The sequence below is a fragment of the Pelobates fuscus genome, chromosome 2, assembly GCF_036172605.1.
Source record: "Pelobates fuscus isolate aPelFus1 chromosome 2, aPelFus1.pri, whole genome shotgun sequence".
Taxonomy (NCBI): Eukaryota; Metazoa; Chordata; class Amphibia; order Anura; family Pelobatidae; genus Pelobates; species Pelobates fuscus.
This window is the reverse complement of record NC_086318.1, coordinates 369,191,707-369,205,582: the sequence shown is the minus strand read 5'-3', so window position 1 is coordinate 369,205,582 and position 13,876 is coordinate 369,191,707. Positions and strand designations below refer to the sequence as shown.

Sequence of the window (13,876 nt, the reverse complement as noted above, 5' to 3'; positions counted from 1 at the left end):
TAATTTTTTTGGAGTATGACTTAACAACCTGATGTTCATTTCACTCCTTTAATAAACAGTTGGCAGCTTTGTATAATTATTTCAAAACAAACTCATTAGAGCCATACTGTAGCATCAAGAATATCTTGTTATTCTTACATGCTTTTTTTTTTTTTCCTTAGGCCAGGTGAAAAAAAATGCCATAACGCCAGGACAGATCAGGCAGCAGATATGAAGTTAAAAAGACAGGAAGTCTCATGCTAATTTACTGAATACATCGTTGGTTGATTATTCAATGCCTGTGGCAAACATTTTATTGATTCCATCACTCAATAAGAATGAATCATGTTCTGCTCCTCTGTGTGTGTGTGTGTGTGTGTATTGCTGTTTATAAGATTTACAAGGTATAAATGCTGCAGTGCAATGAACGTTAGTGTTAGTTTGCTGGGTACCACTATGCTAAAGTCCTGCTACCCAGCAATTAAACAAAGAAACAATACTTGATGAATGGCAATTTTTGTACAAAAAGATTCATGTCATATTTTTTTTTTGCATTTGTATCACTATGTTGGATATATGAATTTAAAAAAAAAACTAAACAAAAAAAACCTTAAGATATTTTAAAAAAATATTTCCAAAGATGACCCAAAAATCCCATGAAAGTCAATATCTGTACAGCCACATTGTTGTAGTAGTCCTTTCCTGGCGATATCTACATGTCCAAAATATTTTTATTTCCAGTGATGAAGAATTTGCCAGGTGTCTCTGTATGGAACTTGTGAAATGTGTTCGTTTAGTCGTATGGATTTTTCAAGTTCATAGATGATTGTTTTTTGAAAGGTATGCTATAAGGGCCACAGCCACTCCAACATATATCCCCGTTCCAATGGTGATGGACAGTACAGCTAAGAAGAGTGCTCTTCGTGAACTTGAACTTGCTTGATGGAAGTCACCTTTAGCCACAGCTTTGTTCGTCTGTAATGTTAAAAAAAGAAAATTAATTACATAAATTTAAAATAAAACATTCGTATGGTCAGGTCAGTTTTCCTTGAAATAACTAATCCAATTCAGAAACTGGCAACCATGGGAAAATTATTAATATGACTATTTAGCAAAATACTTTTAGAATTCGTCACTGATAAAGCAGAAGCAATATATGCAAAATAAAAAATAAATAAAAAAAAAAAACAAAGAGAAGAGTCTGCGCTAAATAACAGAAAAAGCTGCAACCCTAATTAGGGAATCCCACAAAACCCTAATAAAACAGACTGGAGATAAAAAGAGGGGGGGAAGGGCTGCGCTAGAGAGTAATAATACAGTATAAAGCAGACCAAATGGTCACAATCCGATGGTAACGGTAAGCGTAAGTCTCTAGAAACAAGTGAAAAAATATCTATAAAAAGAGTCTTTGTAGATGATAAAAAATACAATGTAAAAATAAAAATAAAAATAAATATAAAAAATCTCACTGATATAACTTGGTGGGATATCTGTACAGTCCTCAGGAGTTGATCCGTCCGGGTAGTAGGATAATCCGTATATGTGGAGACAAAATAGGAAACACAACAAACTGCCAATGGTGAAGTATTGCGGCTCCAAGGATAAAATGAAAAAAATAGGATAATACACTCACATTTGCAGGAGCTTTGGACCAGCTCTAGACTTTTGGGCGTTGCAGCGGTATGATCCCTGCTACCAGGATAAGCTGGAGGAATCGTCTGTCAATCCAACCTTGGTACTCCGAAATGTATGGGAAACAACAATAGTGCTCTCAGTAGGAAAAGTATGTAGAAATACAATAAATAAAATATACTTACAAGTATAGAGCAGGAAATACTGCTCTATTAGTAAAGCGCTGGTGGAATAATCCCCACCTAGGATTTCTTTGGCTCAGGATCCGAGTGATAAAAAATAAAAAATAATAAGATAAAATAAAAATAAAAATAGGAAATATAAATGCTATAAAATATATAAAATATAAAGAATATATAAAAAATATATAAAAATGCCAGGAATAATAAAATTGTATATCAGATAAAATAAAGTAGGAGTTGGTCCTATAAAAAAGGTAACCAAAATCACTTTTATTATTAAAATACACAATGTAAAACCATTGACGCGTTTCACCTAAACAGGCTTTATCAAAATGGTAATATAGCATTATACCTGGCAAGATACAATATATATAGGACAATGTAAATGTTTAAAATTGGCGCCAAAAATGATTAGCCAATCGAAAAAGCACTTGAATTAAAACACTGTTACACACTTAATAAGTTGAAAACAAAAGTACATATGAATGGGTATTAATGTTATAGACACATTGGAACACAATAATGTCAAAAACAAAACTTATAACAAATAATAGAATTGATGAGCTTATGTCACATGACCGGACTTTGGGTGTCTGGGAAATGTAGTACGTGGGCGCGGCGCGCAGGCCGAGAGTGGCATAAGCCCCTCCCCGTGAAACTACACCCCGCCGGCATTGCTGGGAAGCTAAGCCCCATGGGGCTTGTAGTAGTGCCGGTCAGGTGTGCGCACGCACGGGGGGGCGGAGACCTAAGCGAGCTGCTTCCTGGTCTCCGCCCCCCCGTGCGTGCGCACACCTGACCGGCACTACTACAAGCCCCATGGGGCTTAGCTTCCCAGCAATGCCGGCGGGGTGTAGTTTCACGGGGAAGGGCTTATACCACTCTCGGCCTGCGCGCCGCGCCCACGTACTACATTTCCCAGACACCCAAAGTCCGGTCATGTGACATAAGCTCATCAATTCTATTATTTGTTATAAGTTTCGTTTTTGACATTATTGTGTTCCAATGTGTCTATAACATTAATACCCATTCATATGTACTTTTGTTTTCAACTTATTAAGTGTGTAACAGTGTTTTAATTCAAGTGCTTTTTCGATTGGCTAATCATTTTTTGGCGCCAATTTTAAACATTTACATTGTCCTATATATATTGTATCTTGCCAGGTATAATGCTATATTACCATTTTGATAAAGCCTGTTTAGGTGAAACGCGTCAATGGTTTTACATTGTGTATTTTAATAATAAAAGTGATTTTGGTTACCTTTTTTATAGGACCAACTCCTACTTTATTTTATCTGATATACAATTTTATTATTCCTGGCATTTTTATATATTTTTTATATATTCTTTATATTTTATATATTTTATAGCATTTATATTTCCTATTTTTATTTTTATTTTATCTTATTATTTTATATTTTTTATCACTCGGATCCTGAGCCAAAGAAATCCTAGGTGGGGATTATTCCACCAGCGCTTTACTAATAGAGCAGTATTTCCTGCTCTATACTTGTAAGTATATTTTATTTATTGTATTTCTACATACTTTTCCTACTGAGAGCACTATTGTTGTTTCCCATACATTTCGGAGTACCAAGGTTGGATTGACAGACGATTCCTCCAGCTTATCCTGGTAGCGGGGATCATACCGCTGCAACGCCCAAAAGTCTAGAGCTGGTCCAAAGCTCCTGCAAATGTGAGTGTATTATCCTATTTTTTTCATTTTATCCTTGGAGCCGCAATACTTCACCATTGGCAGTTTGTCGTGTTTCCTATTTTGTCTCCACATATACGGATTATCCTACTACCCGGACGGATCAACTCCTGAGGACTGTACAGATATCCCACCAAGTTATATCAGTGAGACTTTTTATATTTATTTTTATTTTTATTTTTACATTGTATTTTTTATCATCTACAAAGACTCTTTTTATAGATATTTTTTCACTTGTTTCTAGAGACTTACGCTTACCGTTACCATCGGATTGTGACCATTTGGTCTGCTTTATACTGTATTATTACTCTCTAGCGCAGCCCTTCCCCCCCTCTTTTTATCTCCAATATGCAAAATAAAGTTGTAGTTACTATGTGAAGTATGATTTTCTACAGAATTTGCAAAAACAGACTCAATTGGTAAGTTCAGGCAGTCAGCCCTTGCACACCCATTTTAATACATTATAAAGATAATAATTATACAAAAAAATAAATACCATTAGATTAATTGAGAGATCAATAACCATGCAAATAATACGTATTTAACCCCTTAAGGACACATGACGTGTGTGACACGTCATGATTCCCTTTTATTCCAGAAGTTTGGTCCTTAAGGGGTTAAAAATGAAAGATACTCTACTATAAAGTTCCAGTGTTTGGAAGTGGCTTAAAGATCATAGTTTGCTCTGCCTCCTATTGATCTCAATAGGAATGCAGATCATATCCAAATAATCCCTGTGCAGCAGCAGATCACGTGATCTCATAATAAAAATATGATAGTCTTTAAAGGGACACTCTAGACTCAGTGAAGTGGCTTTGGTGCCTGGAGTCCATTAGTGCTGTCCCTGCAGATAGTATTAAATTATTTTTGAATGGTTTAATGCTAAACAAGAGTACACAACAGGTGTAACCCTGACCCCTCTGTGCTGCTAGGTGGTAGTAATTGACTGAGGCTGTCAGCTGAATAACCTCCTCACTTGATGTGTTAGGAAATAATCTGTATAACATTTCTTACATTATCCATGGATATCAACCAATCTCCTTACCTTTGGCCCAATGAGAGAGGCCAAAAATGGTGTCCAGTTATAGCAAACATAAACGGCTTCATCTTTCACATGATTCTAGTTGCACATTTTTTTCTAGAGTCTGTCATCATGCTTAGTTACAGAATGAAATAATATAGAAGGGATTATGTAAAGAAAGTAGATCCACCATGACCAATTCTGTAATTTGAAGTGGTCATCGTGGTAGGAGTCTGGATGGGCAGTCTTGCGAGATATTTGCATTTATGTGCTTGGGGCTATTTGTACCACCAGCACACATGTCTTTGGCATCCAGAACTCTGTTCCGGGCTGCCAATGTCAATTATGTGCATATTTTAAGTCTATTGTCACCTTTGCTTACTTCTCCTACCCTGTCAGCTTTGCTCACCCCTTCCTCCATTATGTCAATATTTTTCTTTCTCAAATCCATCTCTCATTTTCTGCCTACCTACCCCCTCTGCCCTCTCTTTGCCGGCTCAGATTGCGTGCAGGCTTTCTGACACAGCAAAAAGGTCCAATCACAGGCTTGAGAGCTATATGACATCAGATGGAGGAAGGAGACAGTGCCAGGACCTATCTAGATATGCCCAATAGGACATTATGAGGTTAAAACACCTAATTACTTCTAACGGTTGGAGGAACCTTTTTAAGAAGAATTCTAAATTATTAGACATTACACTAATTGCATATACTCCGGTCTGTGTTTTGACAGATAATTAATAGTCTGTATATATGATATAGAAATTTAAAACAAATTATGATTTTTCCGTACATCAAATTTATTAAAACACACCTAAATAATCATTCTGCTATTACCATACATAATGCATAATTCAACCTTGTTACAATATTTTGTCAAATTTTTAAGGCAGTGTAGTGTAAACTGTGTGCATTGTCCGTTAAATTGTTCATTTACCAGCAGTAGTCTAGGCCAGGGGACAATTTTCAACACTCCAGATGTTATGTACTAAATCTCTGCTGATGCTTTGCCAGCGTTATGGCTGTAAGAGAATTATGGGAGAGGTAGTTAACAACATCTGGGATGCGAAAGGCTGCCTGACAGTGATCTACGCTCTGTTATTAGTGGAATTATACTGATGGTTGTAGAACTGCTAGTGAAGCTGGTCATTTTTGCTTGAGAAGTCCTATTTCTCGGAAGAGAGTAAATATCCGAAATAAAGCTGTAACAGCATAAGACCACTCTTTCATGACATACTATATCTCATATTTTGAAATGAACAGTACAGTTCTTATTCAGCCAATTCATCAAAGTACTTGCTTTTCTATGTCTGTAAAGTCAAAATTCCTTGCTAAAACTTTGGCAGCCAAACATATGAAAATTTAATAACTCAGCAGTTTTACTATAGTTCAACTTTTCAAGATAAAATTCTGACCTGGGAGAATCAAAGCCAAATTCTGGCTATATTGAAGATATGCAGTGAAGTTTCTTTTTAGGAAGAAAATAATAAGGCAGAATATTAAGCTCCATGACCCAGTTGCAAAGACCCAACCAACTATGAATGTTATTAAAGAGACTCTATAGTTCCCCACTCCCCACCTTCCCCCCACCCCCAAAAATGTTGAGCAATTCATAAAGAAATTACCATATTGGAAATGTATTAAAATCCAAACACAATCAAAAGATATTGTGACAAAACGTAACGAAAGGTGGAGTTACCATTATCAACTTACATCATGTCACAATGGAAGGAAGTGTAGGAATAAGGCATTGTCTAACTCATCATGAAATAATATCTGTGGAGGCTCTTGCCATCTCATTGGATCCTCCATAGATATCAGTGTTGGACTTATGTGGACTCCCAGCAAAAAGAGTGCTGGAAGCTGAAGATCGAAAACGGCCCTTCCATACAGCGCCAAGTCAGTCCCTGATATTTTTCACACACTATTTTCTGGTGTAGCACAGGTATAGATTCTATATAAATTATTGCCATTTAGATCATAAATAGGAAAATTGTAATGAAATGCTCCTTATTAAAACATTTGCTCCACACACTGATTACTTTTACATTTTTTTTTAAATTAAGCCTGGATAGTAAATGAAACCTTAGGGAGTTTTTTGTTTACTAAAAAGTGATTTTCCATGAATTAAAAGTCACATTTGCCATTTTTAGGATAAACTACTCATGTTGGGGGCAGTGGTTGAATGATAAATCACCTATCTGTGACCAAAGGATTTCTAATTTGGTACTCAATAATAATAATTCATTGTTTAGGTAATAATGCATATTCAATTCTCTACATAGGAACTGATTTTAACTGAAGCGAAAGGCAACGGAAAGATTAACCTGTAAATTTAGTTAACCTTTTTAAAGATATTCTCAAATGTTCTAAATAAAAATATATGTATGCACACATTGTTAGTTTTATTAGTATAATGTTTCTAAAGTATATTATATACAAGTATATAAAATATAAATTATAAATACATATTTAATACCAAATAAAAACTGTCATTTTTTTTTCTATTAATAAATAAGATACTATTGCCTTGTTCTAGATCATATTTTCAGTTACATACAAGTTTCCTTCTTTCAGAATATTTAATAAATATATTTTTCCACAAATCCCTTCAAAACCACTCAATTTAAAAAAAATATTTTTAAAGAAGGGTGATATGTCCCTTAATATATGAATTACATTTAACTAAAAGATATCCTTTAGAGTAATTTCATGTAAAGAAATGATAGACAGGCAGACAGATAGAGAGAGATGGATAGACAGAAAATATGTGACTGTAAGAAGAGTTGAATTTCAATGAAAGATTTCATTTAAGAAGTCATAAGCTTGAAAAAAATTCAAATTCAATATGCGTTATATACCTTTAGGAGAAATTTTAGCTGCAGCTCGTTTGGCTTAATATTGTGTTTTAAATCAATGTAAATGCAAAATGAGAATTCATGGAGGAGTTATTTATTTGCAGTGTTTGCTTCTTTTTATGCACAAGGATTTCAGAAAACTTTTACTCGCATTTCATTTTTTTATTTTTTTTACAGCCAATATAAAAGTGTTTTTGCCAAATGTGATTTGTAAGACACCAAGTACACTTCGCAGACCATAGATATGAGATAATGTTATGTGCCTACATCTCCTCGTCTCCGCTTCTACACTAGCAATTTGATAAATCTCTAAAATGGGAAATGTTTCCTATTTTTCACAGCAGATTATGTTGTGCCATACAATTTCAGCACGCAACACGATTGATTTTATATTAAAAACTGGGGATTAAAATTTTAGATGTTTTTTTATAGGAATACAAATAAAAGGAGGCAAGCATTTTACTAGTGGCAAGGTAACCCATTTTAGAATCCGATGACATTGAAAGAGCACTTAAAAGAAAAACAAAATTATCTGCCAAACTGTACTTTACAACTTCAAATTTGAGCCACATCAGTTAGACTGTCAGAGGGGTTTATTTACTAAACAGTGGGCTATGGTGAATTGGAAAACTGATTTGTTAAATTTTAATAAAATAATAGGTAATTTAGAAACATGTTACTCTAACCCAGATTTTGCTAATTCAAAGACCTGACCGTAGTGAATACCATTCGCCAACAGATCTCCACATAGTTCTCTGAAAATCTGACACCAGATATCCCTGTAGCTACGGTGTGGGCCACACATACAGTGGTGATAAGAGGCTCCCTTTTTAAGATAGCGACCCACAAGAAGAAACAAAAAATCCAACTGCTCTCTAATCTCTTCGACTCATTACGTAAAACAGAACAAAGACACAAAACCACTCCGACCCCCCCAGACCCTAACGTAGCTCCAAGCCTTGCAAACTTCCATACGGGAACTTCTGGTCGAAGATACGGCCCATTCCCTACTTTTGTTCAAAAGGAACTACTTTGAGAAATCCAACAAAATCGACACAATGCTAGCCCGTACCTTGAGACCGAGACCTCAACATCCCTATATTATGTCCATCAACCTATCAAATGGCACATTGCAAACATCTCTGGATGATGTAGCCCAAGTCTTCAGGACCTTCTACAAAACCCTATATAACCACTCCTCTGCTGACGGCATCCCAGACAACTCTCAACTCCCGCATATAACACACTTCCTCTCTAGCCTAAAATTACCCAAACTTTATACAAAAGCCATCATTAGGGGCTCTGATCTCTAACGATGAGATAAATGCAGCCATCTCAGCACTAAAGGGGGTAAAGCTTCAGGTCTGGATGGATTCAAAGGTGGCTATTACAAAATATTCCATGATGAACTGACCCCACATCTAGAATCCCTCTTTCAGGACAAAAAGACTGGAAACACATGCTATGATACATATGACACATGCCAATGTAGTTCTAATTCCTAAATCAGGAAAAGATAACACTTTACCTGAGGCACATTGCCCTATTTCCCTAATAAACCATGACAGCAAAACCCTAGCCAAGATACTGGTGGATAGACTAAACCCTTTTTTAACTCACTTAATCCGTGCCAACCCGGTAGGTTTTATATCGGGAATGCAACTTTTCGAAAACACCTGCCGCAATAAAGGAATCATTTGGAAATTAGCATAATCTAAAACCCCATCATTAGTGCTTTCCCTTGGCGCTGAGAAAGCGTTCGACTGAGTAAAATGGCCCTATATGTTTGAGCTTCTGCGCCACCTGGGATTTCACCTCCATTTATCATGGCAGTACAGACTTTATATACCAATGTTACAGCACAAGTAAATATCACAGGCGCTGCCTGCCAACCTTTTACCCTGGGAAACGACACCCGACAGGGTTACCCCCTCTACCCCCTGCTCTTTGTTTTGACACTAGAACCCCTACTCCAAGTGATACGCGAGCACCCCCACATACCCCTGGTTTAGGGGTACGCTGACAATGTTCCCCTCAAATTAAGCAACCCTGTAACATCCATGCAGGCCCTAATTCCCCTTCTCACCACATGGGCGCTATCTCAGGCTATAAAGTCAACATGAGCAAATCCAGTGCACTCCCCCTAACTCTGTTGTGGCTGATATGGCAGAGATTGAGAGCTCCTGCCATATTCAAACTTCATACACTTCTATTAAATATTTCAGAATCAACCTATTGGCCGACCCCTCCCAATTGCATCGACTGAACTACATAACCATGATAAGCACATTAGTATCCGACATGGAAAACTTGACAGATAACCCTATTTCCTGGATGGGCAGAATACATTCCATAAAAAAGAACATCCTCCCTCTAACATTATTCCTATTCTAAGCCCTACCTCTCTTGAAACAGGACCTGCCACCCCTCCAGAAAGCAATAGACCACTTCATATGGCAAGACAAAAGACACAGAGTCTCCCGTAACATACTGTAGAGACCGAAAGCAAGAAGAGAACTGGGACTACCCCACCTCCACTTCTATTATCTGGCAGCTCAACTGGCACAAATAGCTCTATGGCACCCTCCACCCCCCAACAGTAGATGGTGGGTAGACTTAGAATCCCTATTAATGGGAGCAGACCTCCCACAATTTTACATTTGGACTCTGATGAAACACAGGGCCTTCCTTCATACAACTTGCCCATATGTGACCAATTACATCCAGATATGGGATAAGACAGCAAATAAATATGAGCTGATCACCTCCCCCTCCCCACTTACCCCTATATACCGCAACAGGGCTCTAGCACCAGACATGAAAGCCAGAGACTTTAGAGGCATAGAAAGTGCTGGACTAAAGAGAATCCATCAGATCTATAATGGAGGAGCCATAGTCTCCTTTCCAGAACTGCAAATTAGAACTAATCTGACCATGTTAGATTTTTTTAAGATACCTCCAAATTCAAAACTTTGCAAGCCAACCCGCTAATAAAAAGGCAGCAAATACCCAACCGACATTCTTTAAACGCATTTGTAATGCAACAATGTATGACACCTCAGCTCTACTCCCACCTCTGCTTCACTACGAAAGACTGGGTAGAACCACACTATATTGACAAATGGTAATCGGAGCTCGGGGAGACTCTGGAGGGAATAGAATGACAGGACATATGGGAAGATAACTCTAAAACTTCAATCTGTGTCACAATGCAAGAACAATCATACAAAACAATGTTTTGATGGTATACCACACCAGTGAAACTGTATCACATAAAGAAGACCCCCATGGGTCTCTGTTGGAAAGACTGCAGGTCTAAGGGAACCTATACACATATGTGGTGGAGCTGCCCAAAAGTTTCTCTATTTTGATCTGAGGTTAGGGCACTCATATCCCAACTATTTCCTAAACATATAGATTTGAACCCCTGGGTCTTCTTACTCGCTAAACCAATTGACAATTGGACTAAAGCTGAACAGCAACTCTTTAACAAAATTACATTGGCTGCCAGGCGGGCCCTAGCTCAAGATTGGTTAAAACCTATTACAACTCCAATGAACACAGTACTTTATAAACTCAAAGATCAATATATCATGGACAAACTGACAGCCCAAGTTCAAGGGACTATGAAGACCTTCTCTAAAGTATGGAAACCATGGGAAAACTATATCAACAACTAATAAGACACACCCTCTGCACTAAACCTGTCACACCCAGCTCCTCTTCCCTGTTTTTATGCGACGCCTGTATTATCACTGTACTTGCCATGTTGTATACCCTCTGATATGTCTCCCGTTTTTCTGAGACAAAATAAAGAATTTAAAAGAAATGTAATTATAATCCAGATTGCAAAATTAAATCTAAAACATCCAAACAGTGACTATAGCTAAATCACAGGGTTATTTACTAGAGTGAACATTCTAAGTGAATTTCAAATTTAAGGCCAGAGTAGCTAGACTGCAAGGATAACTTGGGAAAGTTTGCTATTTAGACCTATGATTTGTAATTTTATCTGAACTCTCTTCATCCTCACTTTTGGAGATGTTTTTCCAAATTCTAATTTTTTAGCTAGATTTTGCAACTCAGTTTTCAATGTACTACTAATTAGTGTTAAATTATTATACCTCTTAAATACCTTATTGTAAAATATAGAACTGTATGTGCATATTTGGAGAAACTCCCCTAAACAGCAACATAGGCTGCACAAATTAGGCATTTCAATGTGTGGCGGGATTTAAATATTTGGCTAATGAAAGTATTGACATTTGTGAGCACTCAGCCTCTGTCTTATTTTTTTACAATGCTAAACTACTATGTGACAAAGTGCCCTTCGCCACTTGGTCCTGGAGAGGCATGCTTGCCCGCCTCCTGCCCTGTGACTATGGCCCCTGGGAGATTTTACCCTTTAAAACCAGCATTTGGGCTTATGGACTTTTATTGGACTGTGTATGGCCCTTTAAGAACTGTTGGAGGTACTGTATGTGTAAAACCTGCATACAAGAAGACCATTTGTGGCTGATTAAAAAGAGATCTTCTTGACCCTCAACACGTAGTCTTGTCCTGTGATTGGAGGGGACAGCTATATTCACACTGGGGATTGCTATACTTGTATACTCCCCTGAGCTTTAATCACTCAGCTCTTTTAAGAGTTTGTTCCTGATAAGCTCTCCTGGAGGAGAGGTCTTTCCCACATGGTCCTGAAGTACAAAAGCTGATCCAGGATGGAAGGAAGACGGTGAGATTCCAGTTAAGCTACGGCGGTTGTGGAGTCTGCGGTGGTTGTGGTGTCCGGTGTGGTTCTTGTGGTCCTCGGCGCAAGATAGGAAGCGTCCATCAATGGAGGGTACTCGGTCGGAGAACGGGTGATTCGGTTACATACTACTCTCTGCATAATTAGTGAGTTATAAAAGCATTATTCACTGTTGTAAGAATTATCAGAAATTCAAAGTGAATTCAAAGTGAATTTCAAATTTGGGGTACAAATAACTGAAGTTAAAAAATGATCAAAAACAGCTACGCTACCAGTTGGCTGCTTTAGTGAAGACGTGTATGCATCCAACACTCCCTGATTAACACGGCTTTGTATGTTATTTTTTACACTGCTAGACTCTTGCATTATCAGACCAGCCAATTGCAAAATATTGCATGGCATGTATTTTCCTGTGATCGAAGTATAGTAGATAACATTTATATCACTTGTTTTCAGCATTAAAAAAAGAGTATTTAAAATCTTCTCCATTATAAAATATGCAGGAGAAATTTTAGTGTGTGAACCTATAGAATCTTTAAGAAATGGCTTGCACATTATCCAATACACTAGAAATACGAGGAAATGTCTGAATATTTTATAGTAGAATAGATTTTTCTATATTATTATGGAAGAACAATACAGGGTGGAAAACTGATTAGGTTGAGGACAATGCATAGCTAAAAGCTTTTTTTAAGTTGTTATGATCACAAAGAGAAATGACAGACTGGAACCTAAAATAGCACAGTGTTAATTTGTGCAGAAATCTTGTCTGTAGCACTTTGTGCAACTTTTATCGTCTTAACTGGTAGTTCTTTCTGTAAGGACAGATTTTGTGAAAGGTTTAGAAATTTTAAGGTCAATTTTTATTCAGTTATCCTGTTTTTTCCGTTTGTACTTTTATATATTTACCAGTGGCATTTATACAAGTGCCACAGCATATAAAAATATTATTACTTAGAATTTTATTATGTTGGTCTGCTGTGGTGATGGTGGGGTTTCATAATGCATTTTAAGACCCCCCCCCCCTATTTTAGCCCTTAATGAATGACTGGTGATTAAAAACTAAATTTTTTTTATTGTTCTTAATATTATACATTTAACCAATATTAGTCCTAGACCTCTCCCTCACTCAAGTGAGAAATGCAACATATTTTGCTTATTGTACTACTGTAATTACATTGGTTAACAAGTCTAAACAGCATGAGGAATAGTGTAACTAGACGACATAATGTATATTTAATTGACCCATTTCAGTTTCATTTGGACAGTCTCCAAAGGAACCTTAGGCAATATTGATATACATTGCTTAGAATGCCGAATACTTCTTGTACCCTGATAACATACACCGGTAACTACAGTAAATATATACGATAAAGTAAATTAAAACCTGCAAACAGGAATGAATGAGTAAACTTCACAGACCTTAAATAATTAGAATTCTACCAAATACCAGATGATGGCACTATACAGAGGAACATCCATAAATAAATAATATGTATCTATAAAAATAAACATAGGGTAATGTAGTAGGAAGCCAAAGTGAAGGGAAATCACCAATTGTGTTTTTGTTTTCTAGAGATGTTTTTTTCCTCCAGTTAGTCTTCATCTATTAATTGTCTTTAGGGTTATGCCCTTTATTACCTCTCCAACCCATTATAAGCTACAGTCTGTGTATCCACCATATCTGTAACTCACGTTTTGTCTCATATATTTAAAGTCTTATTGCATGGTCTCTGGAA

The 13,876-nt window shown here is 36.9% G+C and overlaps 1 protein-coding gene across 1 annotated transcript in view; it reads right to left on the bottom strand.

Annotated features, from left to right (window-relative positions):
* Positions 1–567: 567 nt before the first annotated feature.
* The window catches only part of SYNDIG1 (synapse differentiation inducing 1), a 353,167-nt gene continuing 339,858 nt past the window's right edge, over positions 568–13,876 (bottom strand). Inside the window, exon 4 of the mRNA XM_063443700.1 lies at positions 568–954. Within this exon, the coding sequence (XP_063299770.1) occupies positions 796–954 (159 nt within the window). The 3' untranslated portion in view covers positions 568–795. The remainder of the gene's footprint in view (positions 955–13,876) is intronic.